This window comes from Hyla sarda, chromosome 7 (assembly GCF_029499605.1).
Source record: "Hyla sarda isolate aHylSar1 chromosome 7, aHylSar1.hap1, whole genome shotgun sequence".
In the NCBI taxonomy this organism is placed as follows: Eukaryota; Metazoa; Chordata; class Amphibia; order Anura; family Hylidae; genus Hyla; species Hyla sarda.
The window spans coordinates 56,427,459-56,452,495 of record NC_079195.1 but is presented as its reverse complement, the minus strand read 5'-3'; the positions used below and the strand labels follow the sequence as shown (position 1 = coordinate 56,452,495).

General features: G+C 43.8%; 2 protein-coding genes across 2 annotated transcripts in view; both read left to right on the top strand.

Annotated features, from left to right (window-relative positions):
* LOC130283125 (protein kinase C delta type-like) overlaps positions 1–18,048 on the top strand; it is a 49,904-nt gene extending 31,856 nt beyond the window's left edge. Inside the window, exons 4-7 of the mRNA XM_056532315.1 lie at positions 4,666–5,270; positions 8,423–8,530; positions 14,491–14,807; positions 16,752–18,048. Of these exons, the coding sequence (XP_056388290.1) occupies positions 4,666–5,270; positions 8,423–8,530; positions 14,491–14,807; positions 16,752–17,310 (1,589 nt within the window). The 3' untranslated portion in view covers positions 17,311–18,048. The remainder of the gene's footprint in view (positions 1–4,665; positions 5,271–8,422; positions 8,531–14,490; positions 14,808–16,751) is intronic.
* Positions 18,049–19,996: 1,948 nt separating this feature from the next.
* The window catches only part of LOC130283124 (disintegrin and metalloproteinase domain-containing protein 9-like), a 155,653-nt gene continuing 150,612 nt past the window's right edge, over positions 19,997–25,037 (top strand). Inside the window, exon 1 of the mRNA XM_056532314.1 lies at positions 19,997–20,008. Within this exon, the coding sequence (XP_056388289.1) occupies positions 19,997–20,008 (12 nt within the window). The remainder of the gene's footprint in view (positions 20,009–25,037) is intronic.

Here is a 25,037-nt window from a genome sequence, read left to right as displayed (position 1 = left end):
CAGGGGGGGCTGAGAGTCCTGCTATGTGTTGGGGGAGGGTCTAGATAGTGGGGCCTCTTATGTGGAGAGAAGGGGGGCAGGGGGGCTGAGAGTCCTACTATGTATGAGGTGGGGTCTGGATAGGGGGGGGCTGTTATGTGGAGAGAAGGGGGGGCTGAGAGTCCTGCTATGTGTTGGGGGGGTCTAGATAGTGGGGCCTGTCATGTATAGAGAAGGGGGGCAGGGGGTGCTGAGAGTCCTGCTATGTGTTGGGGGGGGGGGGTCTGGATAGTGGGGCCTCTTATGTGGAGAGAAGGGGGGCAGGGGGGGCTGAGAGTCCTGCTATGTGTGAGGTGGGGGGGAGGCTGGAGAAGGGAGACCTGCTGTTACTACTGTTTATTGTCTTTTAATTGGGGGACAATATGAATTACACTCAGGTCACCCAGGTGTTTCAGAGTAATCATAATTTATAAATTCTGCCGCTAACCTGGGAACTATTCCTTGGGGTGGGTCTCAGGACTAGTTACTCAGGTCCCTGTGCAAAATATAACTGGGAAAATAGTGTAAATACATTTTTAACAACCGCCTCTCAAAAACTGAAACATTGCGCTGATTGTTTAAATTAAAAAAATATTTTCTTTTTAATCCTGGCTCCTAGATTCAAGACAAATTTGTTAAAGGAGTGCTCTGCTACTTTACTCCTTATCCCCTATCCACATGATAGGGGATAAGTATCCGATCCAGAGGGGACCTGGCACAGTGCCCTGGCTCCCTTTGCACATGAAGCGGGGTTATATACAGCGTTATGTATTTCTGGCTCTTCCATAGAGATGAATGCGTTAGGAGAGCGACATGCAGGAATTCGTGAGGGGTTTCTGTGGTCGGACCCCTTGCAATCAGAAACAATCTATCTTGTGTATAGGGGATAAGAAGTAAAGCAGCAAAGTACCCCTTTAAGCCCTGTAGTATACAGAATTAGGTCAGTAACAGTATGATGGTAATATCTATGGTTACATTTCCTTTTTCCTTCCTTACTCATTGAACTCACGGGATCTTGTTTTTCTTGTCCTGTGTTTAAAACATTTTTTTCATAGATGATGGGGAAGATAGCAGGCATGCCCAGGAGACGGCCAAGGGGGCCCAGGCCTTGAGCTGTGTGAGGGGCCCCAAAATGTCTGATGGCATCCCTGCCTCTAGCTGTTGCAAAAGTACAACTCCCAGCAAGCAAGATCTGTCAGTGCATGCTGGGAGTTGTAATTTTGAAACAGCTGGAGGTTCCCCCCCCCCCCCCCCCATGTGAATGTACAGGGTACATTCACACTTGTGGGTTTACAGAGGGTTTCCTGCTTCAAGTTTTCAAATTTTCGAATTTTCCATCGCAGCGCAAACTCCTAGCGGGAAACTCACCATAAACCGCTGCCAGTGCGAATGTACCCTAAAAACACTTAACTACACTACACTAACACATAATAAAGGGTAAAACACTACATATACACACCCTTACACTGTCCCTCCAATAAAAATGAAAACGTATCGTATGGCAGTGTTTCCAAAATGGAGCCTCCAGCTGTTGTAAAACAACAACTCCCAGCATTTCCGGACAGCCACTGACAACAGCTGGAGGCACCCTGTTTGAGAATCACTGGCGTAGAATACCCCTATATCCACCCCTATGCAATCCCTAATTTAGTCCTCAAATACGCATGGCACTCTCTCACTTCGGAGCCCTGTCGTATTTCAAGGAAACAGTTTAGGGCCACAAATGGGGTATTTCCGTACTGAGGAGAAATTGCAATACAAATTTTGTGGGGCTTTTTCTCCTTTTACCCCCTTATGAAAAGGAAAAGTTGGGGTCTACACCAGCCTGTTAGTGTAAAAAAAGTAAATAAATTACATTAACATGCTGGTGCTGCCATATAGATTTATTTTCACAAGAGGTAAAAGGAAAAAAAGACCCCAAAATTTGTAACGCAATTTCTCCAGAGTACGGAAATACCCCATATGTGGGGGTAAAATGCTCTGCGGGCACACAATATGGCTCAGGAGTGAGCGCACTATGTACATATGAAGCCTAAATTGGTGATTTGCACAGGGGTGGCTGATTTTACAGTGGTTCTGACATAAACACAAAAAAATAAATACCCACATGTGACCTCATTTTGGGAACTACACCCCTCACAGAACGTAACAAGGGGTATAGTGAGCCTTAACACCCCACAGGTGTCTGACGAATTTTCATTAAAGTTGGATGGGAAAATGAAGAAAACATTATTTTTCACAAAAATGCTGGTTTTACCCTAAATTTTTCATTTTCACAAGGGAAAATAGGAAAAAAGCCCCCCAAAATTTGTAACCCCATTTCTTCTGAGTAAGAACATACCCCATATGTGGACGTCAAGTGCTCTGCTGGCGCACTACAATGCTCAGAAGAGAAGGAGCGCCATTGGGATTTTAGAGAGAAAATTTGTCCGGAATTAAGGGCTACGCGTGTTTACAAAGCCCCCATAGTGCCAGAACAATGGACCGCCCCCCCCCCCCCACATGTGACCCCATTTTGGAAATTACACCCCTCACGGAATTTTGTAAGGGTTGCAGTGAGCATTTATGCCCCACTGGTGTCTGACAGATTTTTGGAACTGTGGTCCATGAAAATGAAAATTGTAATTTTTCATTTGCACAGCCCACTGTTCCAAAGATCTGTCAAACGCCAGTGGGGTGTAAATGCTCACTGCATCGCTTATTAAATTCTGTGAGGTGTGTATTTTCCAAAATGGGGTCACATGTGGGGGGGGGGGGGGGGGGTTCACTGTTCTGGCACCACAGGGTACTTTGTAAACACACATGGGGTTACAAATTTTGGGGGCATTTTCTCCTATTACCCCTTGTAAAAATGTAAAATTTGGGGGGAAAAACTGCATTTAAGTGAAAAAAAATGTTTTTCATTGAGGAGTGTAGTTTCCAAAATAGTATGCCATGTGTTTTTTTTTTTTTTGTTCTTGCACAATAGGGGCTTCCTAAATGCGACATGCCCCCCAAAAACCATTTCAGCTAAATTTGCTTTCCAAGAGCCAAATGTGACTCCTTCTCTTCTGAGCATTGCAGTTCGCCCGCAGAGCATTTTACGAACTAACATGGGGTATTCCCATACTCAGAAGATATAGGGTTACAAATATTGGGGGGCATTTTCTCCCATTACCCTTTGTAAGAATGGTACATTTTGAAAAAAAACTGCACTTCAGTGAAAAATTTGGTTTTTTCATTTACACATCCGACTTTAACGAAAAGTCGTCAAACACCTGTGGGGTATTAAGGCTCACTGGACCCCTTGTTACATGCCTTGAGGGGTGTAGTTTCCAAAATAGTATACCATGTGGGGTTTATTTTATTTTTATTTTTGCTGTTCTGGCACCATAGGGGCTTCCTAAATGTGACATGCCCCTCAAAAACCATTTCAGAAAAACTCACTCTCCAAAATCCCATTGTTGCTCCTTCCCTTCTGAGCCCCCCACTGTGCTTGCCGAGCACTTCACATACACATATGAGGTATTAATTGGGTTACAAATTTTGGGGGGATTTTTCTCCTATTACCCCTTGTGGTGGATGACTATGTGAGCTTCCTCTCTATTCATACAGGGTAAAAGAGACCTCCATTCTGGTCAGATCCCTACCAATAAGCTAGCTATTACCGATCCTGTGGACAGATGATCATTTTAAATATTGGAGTTTCCCCTTTAATCCTCTCCTGTGCCTCATAGTGATCCTTAGATAATATTAGAGGAACACTTTCCAAACTCTGTAACACCCTCTCTGGAAAATATTGGTAAATCCTGGGTGGTGGAAACCCCTAGAGATTACCCATTTTTAGAATCTGTCTATGGTGTAAAATAAAGACAACCATATAATGTTCATGGACAACTTTGCATTTATTATCTGAGACCTAGTAAAGAAGATTGTTCAGCAAAGTCAATTGTCAACCTGTCTACATCTTATATAGAACTTATCCTTCTCCCATAACTAAGACTGGACACTCAAAAATAATTTATGTTGCTCGGCTTAAAAAATAGGTCCTAATGGTGGTGAAGCCGTATCATGACATATATACTGTACATTAATGACTATGGACCTACAACCTAATGTATGTGGGTGATGACCACTTATTGGATGTAGCAGAACATTACAGGCCCTTACAAGGCTTTATTATTCCAGCCATTACAGCAGGTACAATATCTGGTTATTCCTGCACCAGGATCATTTGGATTCCCCCACAACCGCCCTTGTTATAACCTTCCAGCAGAGTCTATGGGCACCACTGCCAACCTATACAGCACATAAAAGTCACATCACTCTGCTCCATCTACTAATAAAACAGCACTACAAGAACCAGCCATGAATGTCTCCATTCTTCTGGACACTAGGCTATCACCATGATGCGCACATTACAGTGTATATGGAAGCATAAGTCCCTGGACCACTTGCAGCAGGTGCCACCTGATGTTGCTATGACAACATGTCACCTGGACAACAGCTGTTGTTGTTGTTTACCCACAACTGTCAGTTGGACAGAGCGGACGGACGTCTATAGGATCCCAAAGATGGCGGCTACTGGAGGAAGAGGAGATGGCGAGAAGGAGAGAGGAGCGAAGATGAAGAGAGAAGAGGAGGACGAGGAGGAGGAGAAGAGAGGAGATGAGAGGAAGAAGAAAGAGGTGAACGAGGAGCTGAAGAGAGGAAAGAAGAGGAAGAGAGAAGAGAGCGAGGAGGTGGAGAAGGAGAGAGGAGCGAAGAGGAAGAGAGAAGAGGAGCGCGAGGAGGAGGAGGAGAAGAGAGGAGATGAGAGGAAGAAGAAAGAGGTGAGCGAGGAGCTGAAGAGAGGAAAGAAGAGGAAGAGAGAAGAGAGCGAGGAGGTGGAGAAGGAGAGAGGAGCGAAGAGGAAGAGAGAAGAGGAGCACGAGGAGGAGGAGAAGAGAGAAGAGGAGAGGAAGAAGGAAGATGAGAGCAAGGAGGGGAAGAGAGGGAAGAAGAGGAAGAGAGAAGAGGAGATCAAAGAGGAGGAGAAGAGAGGGAAGAAGAGGAAGAGAGAAGAGGAGGAGAAGAGAGGAGAGGAGAGGAAGAAGGAAAAGGAGAGCGAGGAGGAGGAAAAGAAGAGGAGAGGAGAGGATGCCAGAGTATTGGAGGATGAGAAGCCAAGACCAGGCACCAGTCAGGCCCCCGGAACATCAAGCAAATACCCTAAATTTAACATCAAACACCTTACTGTCCATCAGGTATTGGGTAGGGGCAGCTTTGGAGTGGTAAGTTTATTTAAGTTTATTTTATGTTGAATGGACAATCAATGTAATTTTATCTCATATGTATTTAATGTGCAGCTGAATGTAGGCTATTGCTTTCTGTTATCAGCCCTTATGCTCATGAGGATAGCTGTACATAATGGGGTGAATAACAGACAGTCCAGTAAATAACCAGCCCCCATGATTAATAAAATAATGTCTTTTTTGAGATTGTTGTTGGGAAGTCTTCTTTGTTTCTGTAGAATTTAATGTTTAATGGTATAGATTGTAGGACATTTATTGACAGAAATTTTGAAAATACATTGGGGGAGATTTAGTAAAACCTGTCTAGTGGAAAAGTAGCTGAGTTGCCCATAGCAACCAATCAGATCGCTTCTTTGATTTTTGAAAAGGCCTGTAAAAAATGAAAGAAGTGATCTGATTGGTTGCTATGGGCAACTCAGCAACTTTTCGTCCTGACAGGTTTTGATAAATCTCCATATTGTTATTTATCTGCCTGGTTTTCTTCTATATATATATATATATATATATATATATGTATATATATATATATATATATATATATATGTATATATATATATATATATATATATATATATATATATATATATATAGAAGAAAATGGCGCAGCACTCAGAAAATGTAGAAATGTAGAAAAAACTGTGAATTTATTCCTTCATGTCCAACAAAAATTCACAGTTTTTTCTACATTTTTTGAGTGCTGCGCCATTTTCTTCTATTGCATGGACTGTGATCTGGTCGGGGGGCGCTGGCACTGTGCACTTTTAGTTGAGTAGTGCTGCATTGACTGAGTATATATATATATATATATATATATATATATATATACTTTTCTTTTTTTCTTTTTCCCTTAGGGGAGATTGATAAAAACCCGTGCAGAGATAAGGTTGCCCAGTTGCCCATAGCAACCAATCAGATCACTTTTTTTAATTTTTCAAAGACCTTTTCAAAATGAAAGAAGTGATATGATTGGTTGCTATGGGCAACTACATTCTGCAGTTTTGTGTGAAATACTCCTCAAAGTAATAAAAATGACTATTAGCCGTGAAGTCATGATACTCCGGCCCCTGTATCGCCAGTCATTACGCACAGAGCGAGTTTGCTCTGTGCAGTGATGACAGCGGGGTGCCACAGCCAAGATCGCGGGGGTCCCCAGCGGCGGGACCCCCGCGATCAGACATCTTATCCCTTTGGATAGAGGATAAGATGTCTAGGGTAGGAGTACCCCTTTAAGTACCAGGGCACCAAGATGTATATTTACCTCTAATGGGAGAGATTTATTAAAACCTGTCCAGAGGATAAGTTGACCAGTTGCCCATAGCAACCAATCAGATCGCTTCTTTATTTTATTTTTTTAAATGAAAGCAGCGATCTGATTGGTTGCTATGGGCAACTGCTCCACTTTTCCTCTGCACAGGTCTTTATACATCTCCCCCAATGTTCTTAAGGGGTTATCATTCTGATAATACACTGTAACAAAAACCTCCTTATGTCCCTATCATCAGGATAACACACTGTAAGAAACCTCCCCATGTATTCACCTTACTACTGGGGTGACACACTGTAACAAACCTCCTCCTCATGTAATCTAATTACTACTGGGGTGACACACTGTAACAAACCTCCTCCTCATGTAATCACCTTACTACTGGGGTGACACACTGTAACAAACCTCCTCCTCATGTAATCTCCTTGCTACTTGGGTGACACACTGTAACAAACCTCCTCCTCATGTAATCTCTTTATTGCTGGGGTGACACACTGTAACAAACCCCCTCCTCATGTAATCTCATTACTACTGGGGTGACACACTGTAACAAACCTCCTCCTCATGTAATCTCCTTACTACTGGGGTGACACACTGAAGCAATCCCTCTCCACATGTAATCTCCTTACTACTGGGGTGACACACTGAAACAATCCCCCTCCTCATGTAATCTCCTTACTACTTGGGTGACACACTGTAACAAACCTCCTCCTCATGTAATATCCTTACTACTGGGATGACACACTGTAACAAACCTCCTCCTCATGTAACCTCCTTACTACTTGGGTGACACACTGTAACAAACCTCCTCATGTAATCTCCTTACTACTGGGGTGACACACTGCAACAAACCTCCTCCTCATGTAATTTCCTTACTACTGGGGTGACACACTGTAACAAACCTTCTGCTCATGTAATCTCCTTACTACTGGGGTGACACACTGTAACAAACCTCCTCCTCATGTAATCTCTTTACTACTGGGGTGACACACTGTAACAAACCTTCTGCTCATGTAATCTCCTTACTACTGTGGTGACACACAGTAACAAACCTCCTCCTCATGTAACCTCCTTACTACTTGGGTGACACACTGTAACAAGCCTCCTCCTCAAGTAATCTCCCTACTACTGGGGTGACACACTGTAACAAACCCTCTCCTCATGTAATCTCCTTACTACTGGCGTGACACACTGTAACAAACCTCCTTCTCATGTAATCTCCTTACTACTGGGGTGACACACAGTAACAAACCTCCTCCTCATGTAACCTCCTTACTACTTGGGTGACACACTGTAACAAACCTCCTCCTCATGTAATCTCCTTACACCTGGGGTGACACACTGTAACAAACCCTCTCCTCATGTAATCTCCTTACTACTGGGGTGATACACTGCAACAAACCTCCTCCTCATGTAATCTCCTTACTACTGGGGTGACACATTATAACAAATCTCCTCCTCATGTAATCTCCTTACTACTGGGGTGACACACTGTAACAAACCTCCTCCTCATGTAATCTCCTTACTACTGGGGTGACACACTGTAACAAACCACCTCCTAGTGTAATCTCCTTACTACGGGGGTGACACACTGTAACAAACCTCCTCCTAGTGTAATCTCCTTACTACGGGGGTGACACACTGTAACAAACCTCCTCCTCATGTAATATCCTTACTACTGGGATGACACACTGTAACAAACCTCCTCCTCATGTAATCTCCTTACTACTGGGGTGACACACTGTAACAAATCTCTTTCCATATAATTACCTTACTGGGCTGACATGTGACCTCTCCTCCAGCTCAGCCCGCCTCCTCCACAGCATCACACAGGTCCTTCAACCACAATCTTTTCTCTCCTCCACAGCTAAGCTCCGCCCCCACATGTGATGGTGACATCATCACAGGTCCTACACCTCCAGCATCTAGCAGTCCGGGCCAGGGGAGGAGACGGAGGGAGGGTAAGAACAGAGAGGTCGGTCCTGCAGGACTAATGTAACAGGGACGGCGTTCCTCCTGTGGAAAAAACAAAGGAACGCCGTTCCTGCAGGACTCGAGCCCTGTTTGTTTCACAGAAATTAAATCAAAGTGGAAGTGGAATTCAAAATGTTAATTTATTTTTTTTTTGACGGATGCTATTTTGTTCAGACATATTTATCACCTTAAGGCTAAGTTTCTTCTTGGTTTTTTGTGCTGCGTCTTTTGGGTTGGAAAAAATGCCTGAAAAAGCGCCAGTGCAATGTCCTGCGTCTGGTGTGTTTTTGGCGTTTTTTCTTGCGTTTTTTCATTTGTGTGGAAATTGCACCTTGGCAGTTTTTTCTGGTACCAAAAATTTGTTCAGCACAAAAAAAAAGAAGAAAAAAAAAGGATGCAGCAGTGATGGAAAAATTTTATTCAATGAAATGTATATATTTTATAACAACATTTTTATTATTTTTTAAAATAATGTGTGTGTGTTTCACTTTTTTTTTTAGGTAGTACTACTCCCAGCATGGAACACACTGTTCCATGATGGGAGTAGTAGTACCTGTACTAATAGACATATCGCCCCGGGTGTCAGTCCTGACACCTGATGCGATCGTCCATAATATAGTAGAGATGCAGAGCGGCTCTATACAGCGCTCACATCTCTGCTCTGTACTCCGCCCAGTGATGTGAATAGAACATCATTCATATTTTCTGCAAAGAGCTGTAGCCGGATGGTGGCAGCCAATCACAGCTCTGAGGGAAATATGAATGATGTTCTATTCATATCACTGGCCGGAGTACAGAGCAGAGATGTGAGCGCTGTATACAGCCACTCTGCATCTCTGCTACAGACAGGACGATCACAGCCTAAGGCTAAGTTTCTGCTTTTTTTTTTGTGAAAACGCCAAGAAAAACGTCAATTCTGCCGCATGGCGTTTTTTTGGCCAAAAAACGCTGCAGCCAAATGTTAGCTGTAAATCAATGAGAAATCGCAAAATTCTTATTCCACTTGGTGTTTTTCACTTTGGTGTTTTTTTTTTTATGCTTTTGGCGTTTTTTCACTCTTTTTTGGCGTTTTTCAGATCCTCAGTAATCGCAGCATGTTGAGCCACTGGCGATTTTTTTGTCAAAATCGTGGCGTATTTTCTCCCATAGAAGTCTATGAGAGTGAAAAAAACGCCAAGAAAAACCATATGGGGGTTTTAACTAGTGTTGAGCGGCATAGGCCATATTCGAATTCGCGAATATTTGCGAATATATGAACGAATATTTGTCATATATTCACGAATAATAGCATAATCGTAATATTCTCGTTTTATTTCCGCATATGCAAAGATTTGCGTATGCGAAAATCAACATATGCGAAAATTAGCATATACAAAATTAGTATAAGCGAAAATTCGCACACCAGTCTCACACAGTAGTATTAGAGCCTTCTTTACACCACACAAGCTGGAAGCAGAGAGGGATGATCACTGTGATGTATACTGTGAAAAAAAAAATTTGCATTGCGAATATTCGCGAGCAACACTAGTTTTAACTTTGGCGTTTTTGCAGGCAGTTTTCATTCTTTTTTGGACTTTAGCGATCCAAAAAAGTGATGGAAATACCTTTTTTAATAAAATTTCGTAGGGTACCATAAAAAAAAAAAGATACAGTAGTGAAGGAAAAAATTGTATCTAACGAAATGTATCTTTTTTATAACAACATTTTTATTACTTTTTAAACAGGGATCAATTTATGTGGGCGGATGGGGACCTAAAAATGTAGCTGACAATAATAAAACTGTAGTCTGTGTGTGTTTTTCACTTTTTTTTCTTTATTTTTTACATTTTTTTAGGTAGTATTCCTACTCCCAGCATGGAACACACTGTTCCACGATAGGCTTAGTAGTACCTGTACTAATTGACAGATCGCCGTTGCGATCCTCCTGTATAATGTATAGATGCAGTCGCTTTTCTATGGTCCCCTGCACTGACATATATATACACATATTCATATTTCCTGCAGAGAGTTGTGATTGGCCAGATGGTTCCAGCCAATCACAGCTCTCCATGGGAAATAGGAACATGTGTATATAAACGTCAGTGCAGGGGACCATAGAAGAGCTGCCGCATCTATACATTATACAGGAGGATCACAGTAGGTGTCAGTAGTGACATCCGCTGTGATCTTTCCTTACCTGCAGGTACTACTACTCCCAACATGGAGCACAATCTGCTCAATGCTGGGAGCTGTAGTACCTGCATTAATAGACAGATCGCAGCGGGTGTCAGAAGTTACACTCGTTGCGATATGTCTATTAATGCAAGTACTACTGCTCCCAGCATGGAGAAGAGTGCGCTCCATGTTGGGAGTAGTAGTACTTGCAGGTAAGAACAGATCACAGCGGATATCACTACTGACACCCGCTGCGATCGTCCTGTCTATAGCAGAGATGGAGCGGCTGTATACAGTGCTTGCATCTCTGCACTATACGCGGCCACTCACTCATTCATATTTCCCTCTGAGAGCTGTGATTGGCTGCAACCATCCAGCCAAACCCCACTCTGGGGGGAAAATATGAATGATGTTCTATTCACATCACTGGCCGGAGTACAGAACAGAGATGCGAGCGCTGTATAGAGCCGCTCCATCTCTGCTATATTATGGACGATCGCATCGGGTGTCAGCACTGACACCTGGGGCGATATGTCTATAGTACAGGTACTACTACTTCCATCATTGAACAGTCTGTTCCATGCTGGGAGTAGTAGTACTACCTAAAAAATGTAAAAAAAAAAAAAAAAAGTAGAAAAAAAAGTGAAACACACACTTTATTAAAAAATAATAAAAATGTTGTTATAAAATCTATACATTTCGTTTAATAAAAATTTTTCCATCACTGCTGCATCTTTTTTTTTTTTTTTTGGTACCCAACAAATTTTGGGTACCAAAAAAAATTTGCAAAGGTGCAATTTCCACACATATGAAAAAACGCAAAAAAACGCCAGACGCAGGAAATTGCACTGGCGTTTTTTCATGTGTTTTTTTTTCTACACAAAAAACGCAGCACAAAAAGACAAGTAGAAACTTAGCCTTAGGACTTAGCCATTTTTACCTTAAAGGGGTACTCTGGTGGGAAACATTTTATTTTTTTTAATCAACTGGTGCCAGAAAGTTATACAGATTTGTAAATTTCTTCTATTTAAAAATCTTAATCCTTCCAATACTTATCATCTGCTGTATACTACAGAGGAAGTTCTTTTCTTTTTTAATTTCTTTTCTGTCTCACCACAGGGCTCTCTGCTGACACCTTTGTCTATGTCAGGAACTGTCCAGAGCAGGAGCAAATCTCCATAGCAAACCTATCCTGCTCTGGACAGTTCCTGACAGGGACAGAGGTGTCAACAGAGAGCACTGTGGTCAGACAGAAAATCAATTAAAAAGAAATGAACTTCCTGTGGAGCATACAGCAGCAGATAAATACTGGAAGGATTATGATTTTTAAATAGAAGTAATTTACAAATCTGTTTAACTTTCTGGCACGAGTTGAATTAAAAAAAAAATTCCCACTGGAGTACCCCTTTAAGGACTAATTTTTCCAATTTCGTTTTTTCCTCCTGAACTTCTAAAAATCCTAACACGTTGAATTCTGTCCTTCATATAGGGGCTTGTTTTTTGTGTCACTAATTGTACCTTGTAATGACATCACTTATTTTATAATATAATTTGCAAGGGGGAAAAAAAAGTTTGTGGGGTGAAATAAAAAAAAATGCCATTTTGCAACTTATTAGGGCTTCCAATTCTATGCAGTGCACTTTTCGGTAAAAAGACACCTAATCTTTATTCTATAGGTCCATACGGTTACAAGGATACCCAATATATGTAGGTTTTATTTTATTTTACTACTTTAAAAAAAATTATACCTACATGCACCAAAATTAGGATGTTTAAAATTGTCATATTTTGACCCCTATAACTTTTTTATTTTTCTGCATATGGGGCTATATGAGGGCTCATTTTTGTGCCGTGGTCTGTAATTTTTATTGGTACCATTTTTGTTTTGAAGGGACTTTTTGATCGCTTTTTATTAATAAAACTGATAGCAGTTGGGACCCACTGGGTTTGAAGCGTCCTCCGCTCATGAGAATGCTTTAAACCCCGGTAAAGGGACTCAGGGCATACATGTACGCCCTGAGTCCTTAAGGACTCGGGTTAAGGAACGTACCTGTATGCCCTGCATCCTGAGCTGGTAAAAATATCCCATATGTGGCCCTAGAGCGTTACGTGACTCACACAGGCCTCAGACATGACGGAGCACCTATTGGATTTAGTTTTTTCCTTTTATTTGGGATATTTTATAGGCATCATATCAAGATACAGAGGCCTTGGGGTCCCAAAATATTTTTGCAAGACAAATTGATGTTTTCATTGGTACAATTTTGGTGTACACGTAACACTGATCTCTTTTATGCAATTTTTTATTAGGTGAATGAAAAAATCTGTTCTGACACTGTTTTTTTATTTAGTTTTTCACTGTCATTCCCAATACAATATAAAAGGCATGTTATCTTTATTCTGTGGTTTGTAGGATTACAGTGATATCTCATTTATATACTTTTTTCATGGTTTATCCCATTTATGTCACTATATTCTGTAACTGTAACTTTTTTTTTTCCCAATACAGTTGTGTGAGGGCTTGTTTTTTGCAGGGTAAGTTGCGGTTTTCAAAGCCACTATTTTTCAGTGTTCACCATGCAGTATAAATTACATGATTATTTGATTCTGTAGCTCAATACGATTATGGTGATACCTTATTTACAAACTTTATTTTATGTTTTATTATATTTATACTATAAAAACAATTTTGATTACAAAAAAAAACTATGTTTACCAATCACCATTTTCTGAGAGCCATTTTTTTATTTTTAGAAGTTGATGTTTTTAATGGTACTACTTTTCGGTACGTCATATTTTGATGATTTTTTATTTTAGTTTTACAGAGGCAATATTACATTTGGCAAGTTTTTTTAATCAATTTTTTATGGCGTCCATCGTTAGTGTTAAATAACATGAACATTTTATTTATTGGGTTGTTACGAATGTGGCCATACTAAATATGTGTATATATATATATATATATATATATATATATATATATACATATATATATATATATATATATATATATATTATTTATTTATTGTATTTATTTTTTGTATTTATTTTTTTACTAAAAATATAATTCATTTTGGGCAGAATGTAACTTGTGTATGTTTATGTATTTTGTATTTATATGTGCAGTTTATTTTAACATGTATTTATTTATTTATTTGTTTATTAAATTTTTAGCTTTTTAACTGTCCCACTAGAGGACTTGATACATATAATACATTGCAGAACAGATAATTAATGCAATGTATTATTCCTAGCAGTGTTACACTGACAGGCATAGTAGCAGACAAAACCAGGAACCCAGAGGTTGTTCTGAGGTCTCTGGTTGCCATGGCTACCATCAGGACACCGAGTTTGCATTACGTGGTCCAGGTCACCCAAATCGGTATGACTTTTATTTACCATCACTAGACTGATTTCAATGCACAATGCTATGCCTATTGCTAAGCATTGTGCAGTTTGATGTGGCAGGAGGCAGGTAAGGGGACCCTCTTCTGCCATTTTAGCTGATCGGACCGAAGAGCCAACTGAACTAGCCAGAATGTACGATTTAATTATTTGATCCCGGAGTCACTAGTGTTGAGTGTCTGGTGCTCATAGTAGCTGACACTCGACACTATAAAATGAGCGCAGCTCCTGTGCTCGCTTCAAAGTCACTTAACACTGTAGGGCGTACATTTATGCTAGGTTGGAGATTCCATAGATATTCTCGTTGTAATGACTCTGTAAATTAACCTATGTGGTATTGGAAATACATAATATTTCCCATAGTCTTCCATTTGCTCAATTGCTCCCTTTGCTTTCTTTCAGGTGGGCCTAGCATCAGTCCCCGGCCGAAACAACTACGTCGCCATCAAAGGTATCACCAAAACAGCGGACAATGCAGCAATCCTACAGAGAGAGCGACGGATACTCATGCTGGCCCGAGACTGCCCGTTCCTGTGTCACCTGTATGCTGCACAGCAGTCTCAGGACCATGCCTTCTTCATCACCGAGTACCTGTCCGGCGGCAGCTTGGAGGCTTTACTCAAAATGTGCAGCAGTCTAAACATCGAAATAGTAAGATTCTACACAGCAGAGATTGCATGTGGCCTCCATTTCCTTCACAGACAGAACATCGTCCACCGGTAAGTATAAACTTCCTTGTCATGTTGTGAATAAGGAATAGGAAAGAGGCCTCCAATACCAGAGAAGATCCAGCACTCAGGTATGGGTTAAAAATCTTCCAGCTTTATTTTGAATATATTGAAATGTCCAGTGGGCTACAAATTAAATAAAAACCAATGCGATTCGCTGATGTCTTTTTCAAGGCTTAAAGGGGCACTGTCATTTAAAAAAAAACTTTTTATATTTTGTAGTACTACTGATAAAATGACTTTTATTAAAAATACATTTATTTAAAAAAATATAAATTTTACTAAAAAATAAAAAATTTACATAGCCACCACTAGAGGTCATCTATCTTTATGTAGACAGACTACTCTGTATTTTGCAGCATACTAAATACCATAAAGCATGTTGGTATCCAGTATAGGAGATCACTGCTGCACCACTGTAGCCTTCAGCTGTTCTGTAACTACAACTCCCATGATCGAATGTGTAGTTTTGCAACAGCTGAAGGCACCACTGCTCTAACACAGTGCTTTACAAACACTAAAGCTCCAGCTGTTGTAAAACAACGACTCCCAGCATGCTTGAACACCCAAAGCTTTTTCTTACTCCTGAATGACAAAGAGGCTGATCATACATTCATGAGTATGTGAAAGCTGAATGACACATATAGTGACAGCTATGTTGATTAGCATCCAGCTTTATTAGGAACAGATAGAACATATGTGCATAAAAACTACTGTGCTTTTATCATTGAAATCCTTGCACTAATTTATACAGATCTATTTTTATATTTACACATTTAATATTGTATATACTCACCATAATGTCTTAGGAATACTGCAGGCAAACTCCAATAATCTTCCTCTCTGTGTAACATGTACAGCATGAAACCAGAGAGGAAAGGGTTACAGGAGGGCAGTGATTTGCAGACTGCCAGGCTGCTCCCAGACTCAGAGCAGATGCCTCATCCACAGTGAGAGAGAGAGACGCCCCTTCCCCAAGGCAAGAAGACAAAGCAAGTGAGCAAGATATGAATGCTACTTGTTAGGGATATATAGGTCCTAGACCCATAACATTTATATATGTTTATTATCAGGATTAGGTACTGAGTAACATTTTTTATTTTTTTGGCACAATGACAGGTACGTTTTAAAGTAATGGCCCTCGACACGATATAAATAGTATATAAGAAAAAAGAAAAACCTTTTTGTTTGTGCACCTGTGTAATCTACAACACTTTCAAAGATACAAAAAAATAACTCCTTATTGACTAACATCATTTTGCAAGGGGTGTACACAATAAAGATAAACAATAGATAAGTATAATATAATGGGATACCATGATATTAATAATCATTTAAATGATAATAATAGTATACATAGATAACATAAATCCCACCATATGAACTAATGTTATAAATCCTGTAATATAGTGGCAGGAGTAAAAAGGCAGCACACAAGAGAGATCCAGCGAGGAGGTTTAATAGAAATACATTATGTCACGCCCCCCTCCCACAGAATTGCATTGTGGGGGCGGGGCGGGACATCGCATGGGGGCGGAGTTGGGACATTACAATACTCCGGCCCCATAGTCGTGACCCAGCATACTTGGAGGCTGCAGCGCTACATGCAGCTCCCACAGGTGCATGCGAGATGGGACCCCCGCAGCGGTGGGACCCCCACGATCAGACATCTTATCCCCTATTCTTTGGATATGGGATAAGATGTCTTAGGGCCGGAGTACTAGTTTAAGACCATTGGGAATTCTAGTATCTATTTTTAATATCCACAAGACCTCCCTTGGACATCCCATTAACCGGTTACATCTAAGTGATGAGATGTAAAAAATCATTTTTCCTTCTTAATTGTAAATAATCCAACCAATTTTCCATCAGTGAATTTTGAATAATTTTACTATTGTTTTTTATTTATCAATCTTTTTTCTTCTTTAATTGCAGAGATATCAAGCCAGATAACATCATGCTGGATCGAGATGGACACATCTGCATCATAGACCTCGGACTTGCCCAAGATGGCGTCACCTCCTCCAACAAGATCCAAGGAGTGACGGGCACATTACTTTACATGGCCCCAGAGGTGCTCCAGAGGAAGAGTTACTATGCAGCGGTTGACTGGTGGAGCCTGGGGATTGTTGTATCCCGGATGTCAGCAGGACGTTCCCCATTCTACTTTGGCTGCAACAGAGAAATGGCTCGCGATTCCATCACCAGAGAGAAGCCTAATATTCCATCTTGGCTCCCTGCTGACCTGAAACATCTGATCAAACAACTGCTGCACAAGAATCCTGAGAAGCGGCTGGGTGTGAACAGGAACATCAGAGACCATCCATTCTTCACCACCATCAACTGGGAGGAACTGGAGCAGAAGAGAGCACAGCCGCCATTTACACCATTCGAGGCAGCTCTGAAGAAGGGAGACCTGCGGTGGTCAGAGGTAGAGACAGCTCTTCACCCCTTGGAAGGATTCTCTTTCATAGCTCCAAGCTGGGAATGGTAAGATCAGCCCACGGCCCAGTGCTCTGTACCATCTGAGTGCTGCACCCAGGAGCGGCCTGTGCTTGTAACACCTCAGCACAGGCCGGTAAGTATCACACATCATCACACATACATTAGGATCACACACATACAGGTAGATAGAAATATACACACAGGTACATATATAGATAGTATAGACACATACACACAGACACACACACACACACAACAGATAGGGGTAGATATCGGCTCTGATCCTGGGACTTGTTCCGATCGCCATATTTGGGGTCAGGAAGGAATTTTTCCCCTTTGAGGACAATTGGCTTATTCCTCAAGGGTTTTTTGCCTTCCTTGGGATCATCTCAGCCATAAATAGGTCAAGTACGATAAATCTTTAATTTATTACTAAATATTCCCACAAATAAAATAATATAAAAATTAATTATAAAAAAAGGTATAGCATATAAAGTATTTATAACATATAGTTTTCCATATTAGATAGGTCAGGTACTGGCTTTTGATCCTGGGACTTGTTCCGATCGCCATATTTGGGGTCAGGAAGAAATTTTCCCCCCTTAAATAAGGATAATTGGCTCTTTCCTCAAGGGGGTTTTCGTCTTCCTTTGGATCAACACAGTATATAAAAATGCTTTACCTATACATTTATATTTCACACATAGCAAAATAGAACATAACACACATTTCTATGCCTCGCAGTATCCCCAGTATACCCTTCCTATAAATAAAAAGTCCTTTTTTCCTTTTACATCATTGTGTCTGTGTCTTTATTTTCATTGGATGGTCATGTATTGTTTTAATAAACCTCTTTGAGAAGACCCCCCCCCCCCCCCCCCCCCTCCCCCCAAAAAAAATAAAAAAATTGTATTTTAACCACTTAACGACCAAGGACATATATTTACATCCTTGGCCGGCTCCCGCGATATAACGCGGCGTCACGTGGTGACCCCGCGTCATATCGGGTCGGTCCCGGCATGTATCTGAAGCCGGGACCCGGGGCTAATAGCGCGCGGCAGCGATCGCTATTAAACCTGCCCGGCTGCTCAGCGGGGCTGATCGGGATCACCGCAGTGAAAATGCGGTGTCCCTGATCAGCTGGGACATGATCGGAGGTCCTCTTACCTGCCTCCGGCTTGATTCAGGCTTGAGCAATCGACCACCGATAACCCTGATCACTGCAGAGCTTTGGCTTTGCAGGGATCAAGGTATAAGATCAATTTGTGCAGTGTTATAGGTCCCTATGGGAGCTGTAACACTGCAAAAAAAAAGTGTAAAAAAAAGTTAATAAATGTGATTTAACCCTTTCCTTAATAAAAGTTCAAATCACCCCCCTTTTCCCATAAAAAAAACACCATGTAAATAAAAATAAATATAAACATATGTGGTATCACCGCATTTGTAAATGTCCGAACTATAAAAATATATAATTATTTAAACCGAACGGTCAATGGCGTACACACAAAAAAATTCCAAAGTCCAAAATAACGTATTTTTGGTCGCTTTTTATACCATGAAAAAATGAATAAAAAGCGATCAAAGAGTCCGATCAATACAAAAATGATACCGCTAAAAACTTCAGATCATGGCGCAAAAAATGAGCCCTCATACCGCCCCATACGCAGAAAAATAAAAAAGGTATAGGGGTCAGAAGATGACAATTTTAAACATAATGTTTCCAGTGGAGTACCCCTTTAAATCTCCACACGCCAACAATGGAGAGAACTTACCCCTTTTGCCTAGGTGACGGGCCTCACACCAGGCAATTCAGAATACCTTTACCTACCTCTAGAGATATGCACAGACATTGTGGGGGGTTAAGTGCACTTTTTCCAGTGGCGTGACAATAAATTTGGGGACCTCCTTGTAAGAAATACTGAGAGGTCCCCTAAGCTCCTCCCCCACCAGGTATGCAACGCTCATACCAATATACCCCACACATATGACCTGCCAACAGCCTTATAGTCCCCCTCCCAACATGTTGTTACCCCCTACACAAACTCTCATCCCCCCTTTACACAGCCAAAGTTACATTAATCCTTAAGGACACAGCCCATTTTGGCTTTAACCCATTAACTACACATGACGTAAATGTTTGTCCTTGTGCCCTGGTACTTAATGCACCAGGACGTAAATTTATGTCCTGTATATGATGCGAGCACTAGACCCCTGCTCACATCATGCACGGCAGGTCCCGGCTGCTATCAGCAGCCAGGGACCCACCGGTAATGGCGGACATCAGCAATCATGCTGATGTCCACAATTAACCCCTCAGATGCCGCTATCAATACAGATGGGTGATCGGATCGCCTGTGGCACTGTCACGGGTATCTGATCATCCATAGTGGCGGACGGTGGTCCCTTCACGTGCCTTCGTCCATCTCCCAGGGTCTTCTACTCTGGTCTAAGAGCGAACAGACCAGAGCCGAAGATCGCCGATAATACTGATCAGTGTGTGGTATCCCGGTACAGGACCTGGTCCTGTCCCTTTGTCTAAAGTTCCCTCAGCCAGAGTCCCTCCATGTCAATAGGGCTCTCCTGTAGGGCTATCCCCTAGTCGCCTCATATAAATGGTATTTAATGTATAAATATATATATATATTTAATATGTTATAAAGGAATACCTCTGCATTGGACCTTAGAGGTCACGTGCTTTTAAGTAAATTGTATTATGGTTTAACCCCTTAAGGACCATGGATGTACACGTACGTCTAAGCACCCTGGTAGTTAAGGACCAAGGACGTACGCATACGTCCGTGGGGATTTCGGTCCCTGCCGCGCGCCGGGCAGAGACCGAACCGTGACTGCGGATGTCGATCAGCAGTCACCCCACGCAAATGACCAGGGGTGGTCATCAGACCCCCCCCCCCCCCATGACGGCGATCACTGCAAATCGCAAGTGAATTCACACTTGCGATTTGCGGCTATTCCGGGTCATACGAGTCTATGGTGACCAGGTGACCGGGAAAATAAGGGGGATCGGGGTTGTCCAAGACACCCATGATCGCCCTGAAGGGATAGGCGTGAGGTGGCAGGGGTGCCACTCCTCCTATCCCTGCTATTGGTCGTATAGACGCGACGACCAATAGCAGATAGGGGGCAGGGGGGGTTAACTTTCGTTTTCCCCTTTCTGCCCACCCACAATAGGCGGGGCAGAACTGGGAAACCGAGGAGGACCGGCGCCGAAGTCCACTTACCCTGCGGGCGAGGCTGCGGGCGACGATCGGTGTCGGAGATCGGCGGGCGGCGATGTCGTGCAGCTGGATCCTACGGATGCCGGTGAGTTGCCTAGCAACATCTGGAGGGCTACAGTTTGAGAACACTATACTCTATACCAGGGGTACTCAACTACTCTTATTAGGGGTCCGCTTATCCAGGTCTGCCATCCAATGAAGGTCCAAGCTAAACGCTAAGACCTGGTTCACACCTAACGGCCGCAGTGCCATGCCAGAAATAGGTGCTGCCTGTTGTAAAACATTATTTGTTAAGTCATAATCGCTCTCCAACTGCCACACACTGTGCCCCTGGTATAATACTGCCACACACTGTGCCCCTGGTATAATACTGCCACACACTGTGCCCCTGGTATAATACTGCCACACACTGTGCCCCTGGTATAATACTGCCACACACTGTGCCCATGGTATAATTCTGCCACACACTGTGCCCCTGGTATAATACTGCCACACACTGTGCCCCTGGTATAATACTGCCACACACTGTGCCCATGGTATAATACTGCCACACACTGTGCCCCTGGTATAATACGGCCACACACTGTGCCCCTGGTATAATACTGCCACACACTGTGCCCCTGCTATAATTCTGCCACACACTGTGCCCCTGGTATAATACTGCCACACACTGTGCCCATGGTATAATACTGCCACACACTGTGCCCCTGGTATAATACTGCCACACACTGTGCCCCTGGTATAATACTGCCACACACTGTGCCCCAGGTATATTACTGACACACACTGTGACCCTGGTTTAATACTGACACACACTGTGACCCTGGTATAATACTGACACACACTGTGACCCTGGTATTATATTGACACACTGCGCCCCTGAATATAATACTACTACATGCTGTGTACCTAAATATAATGTTTTCCAACACCATGCCCCTGATATAATACCTCCATTCACCCTGTTTCTGAGTATAATACTGACATTTAAGCCTGCCCCCATATGAACTGTGCCATGATGCCTCTCCCCCATATAAAACTATGACACTATGCCTGCCCCCCTATGTGACCTCTCCTGCTATTGTAAAACTACAACTCCCATCATGCAGGCAGAAGAGCATGATGGGAGCTGTAGTTGTAAAACAACTGTAGAGTTAAAGGTTGGGAAATACCTGTAATAAACTTACTTCCAGGGCTGGACTGGGACCAAAAATACGACCGGGGATATTAGACTATGCAGCCCTTTTTTTTTTTTTTATATGGTGGGGGTCGCATCAGTCAACACCCATTAAAATAAAATGAGCTGCTTACTCTAAAATCACCTTGGTTTAAGTGGCTCTCCAGCTGCTGCAAAGCTTCAGGCATTATGGGAGTTGTAGTTTTGTAACAGTTGGAGACCACAGATTGGGTTACAGTGTCACCCATCATCACTGCAGAAATTACAAGTGACTTCACCCAAAGACCCCTGCAGCATTCATTCCCCCCCCACCCCCAATACCCTTGCAGCATTCATCTCCCCCTCACCCCAAGACCCCTGCAGCATTCATTCCCCCCCACCCCAAAACCCCTGCAGCATTCATCTCCCCCACCCCAAGACCCCTGCAGCATTCATCTCCCCCCTCACCCCAAGACCCCTGCAGCATTCATCCCCCCCCACCCCAATACCCTTGCAGCATTCATCTCCCCCCACCCCAATACCCCTGCAGCATTCATCTCCCCCCTCACCCCAAGACCCCTGCAGCATTCATTCCCACCCCAATACCCTTGCAGCATTCATCTCCCCCCACCCCAATACCCTTGCAGCATTCATCTCCCCCCACCCCAATACCCTTGCAGCATTCATCTCCCCCCCACCCCAATACCCCTGCAGCATTCATCTCCCCCCACCCCAAGACCCCTGCAGCATTCATCTCCCCCACCCCAAGACCCCTGCAGCATTTATCCCCCCCACCCACCCCAAGACCCCTGCAGCATTTATCCCCCCCACCCAGCCCAAGACCCCTGCAGCATTTATCCCCCCCCACCCCAAGACCCCTGTAGCATTTATTCCCTAACAACCCACACACTCCAAGACCCCTGCAGCATTTATCCCCCCACCCACTTACCCCAAGACCCCTGCCGCATTTATTCCCCCCACCCCCACCCCAAGACCCCTGCAGCATTTACCCCCCCCCCACACACACACCCACCCCCAGAGCCCTGCAGCACTTATCCCACCCCCATGCCAAGACCCCTGCAGCATTTATTCCCCACCCCCACCCCAAGACCCCTGCAGCATTTATTCCCCCCACCCCAAGACCCCTGCAGCATTTATTCCCCCCCCCCCACCCCAAGACCCCTGCAGCATTTATTCCCCCCCCCCACCCCAAGACTCCTGCAGCATTTATTCCCCCACCCCCACCCCAAGACTCCTGCAGCATTTATTCCCCCCCACCCCAAGACCCTTGCAGCATTCATCTCCCCCCCATCCCAATACCCCTGCAGCATTCATTCCCACCCCAATACCCTTGCAGCATTCATCTCCCCCACCCCAAGACCCCTGCAGCATTTATCCCCCCCCACCCACCCCAAGAACCCTGCAGCATTTATCCCCCCCACCCACCCCAAGACCCCTGCAGCATTTATCCCCCCCACCCACCCCAAGACCCCTGCAGCATTTATCCCCCCCACCCAGCCCAAGACCCCTGCAGCATTGATCCCCCCACCCCAAGACCCCTGTAGCATTTATTCCCTAACAACCCACACACTCCAAGACCCCTGCCGCATTTATTCCCCCCACCCCCACCCCAAGACCCCTGCAGCATTTACCCCCCCCACACACACACACACCCACCCCCAGAGCCCTGCAGCACTTATCCCACCCCCACGCCAAGACCCCTGCAGCATTTATTCCCCACCCCCACCCCAAGACCCCTGCAGCATTTATTCCCCCCCAAGACCCCTGCAGCATTTATTCCCCCCCAAGACCCCTGCAGCATTTATTCCCCCCCACCCAAAGACCCCTGCAGCATTTATTCCCCCCCCACCCAAAGACTCCTGCAGCATTTATTCCCCCCCCCACCCCAAGACCCCTGCAGCATTTATTCCCCCCTCCCACCCCAAGACCCCTGCAGCATTTATTCGCCCCCCCACCCCAAGACCCCTGCAGCATTTATTCCCCCAAACCCCAAGACCCCTGCAGCATTTATTCGACCCCACCCCAAGATCCCTGCAGCATTTATTCCCCCCCCCAAAGACCCCTGTAGCATTTATCCCCACCCCAAGACCCCTGCAGCATTTATCCCCACCACAAGACCCCTGCAGTATTTATCCCCACCCCTGTCTACATAATAAGGGAAGCGCTGGCCGGGCAGGAAACAGAGTGCTCCCTCGCTCCGGAGGCGCTCAGCTATTCATTTGTATCGGTGTCTTGAAGACCCCGATACATATGAATGTCGGGTCAGCGGGTGCCTCCTCCGGCTGGTTCAGGTCCGGGTGCCTGGCGGCCGCGGTGCGGATTTGGACCGCGGTCCGCCAGTTGAGTACCGCTGCTCTATACTGTAGCACTCCAGATGTTGAAAAGCTGCAACTCCCAGCATGCCCAGACAGCAGTTTGGGCATGCTGGGATTTGTAGTTTTGCGACAGCTGGAGGGCTACAGTTTGAGACCACTATACAGTAGTCTCTAAACTATAGCCCTTCAGATCTTGCAAAACTACAACTCCTAGCATGCCCACACAACTGTTTGCTATCTGGGCATGCTGGGATTTGTAGTTTTGCAACATCTGGAGGGCCACTGTTTGGAGATTACTGTGCAGTGGTCTCTATTCTGTAGCTCTCCAAATGTTGCAAAACTGCAAATCCCAGCATGCCCAAACAGCAAACAGATGTCTCGGCATGCTGGGAGTTGTAGTTGTGTACCGCCAGCTGTTGCATAACTACATCTCCTAGCATGCCCTACGGCGATCAGTACGTACTGGGAATTGTAGTTTTGCAACAGCTGGAGGCACAATGGTTGGAAAATACTGAGTTAGGTAACAGAACGTAACTGAAGGTTCTCCAACCAGTGTGCCTCCAGCTGTTGCAAAAGTACAAATTCCAGCATGCACGGTCTGTCAGTACATGCTTTGAGTTGTATTTTTGAAACAGCTGGAGGTTTGCCCCCCCATGTGAATGTACAGGGTACATTCACACGGGCAGGTTTACAGTAAGTTCCCTGCTTCAAGTTTGGGCTGCGGCAAATTTTTCGCCACAGCGCAAATTCCTAGCGGGGAACTCACTGTAAATCTCTGCCAGTGCGAATGTACTCTAAAAACACTACACACTAACAAATAATAAAGGGTAAAACACTACATATACACCCCCTTACACTGTCCCCCCAATAAAAATGAAAAACGTATTGTACGGCAGTGTTTCCAAAACGGAGCCGCCAGCTGTTGCAAAACAACAACTCCCAGTATTTCTGAACAGCCACTGATTGTACAATCATGCTGGGAGTTTAGCAACAGCTGGAGGCACCCTGTTTGGGAATCACTGGCGTAGAATACCCCTATGTCCACCCC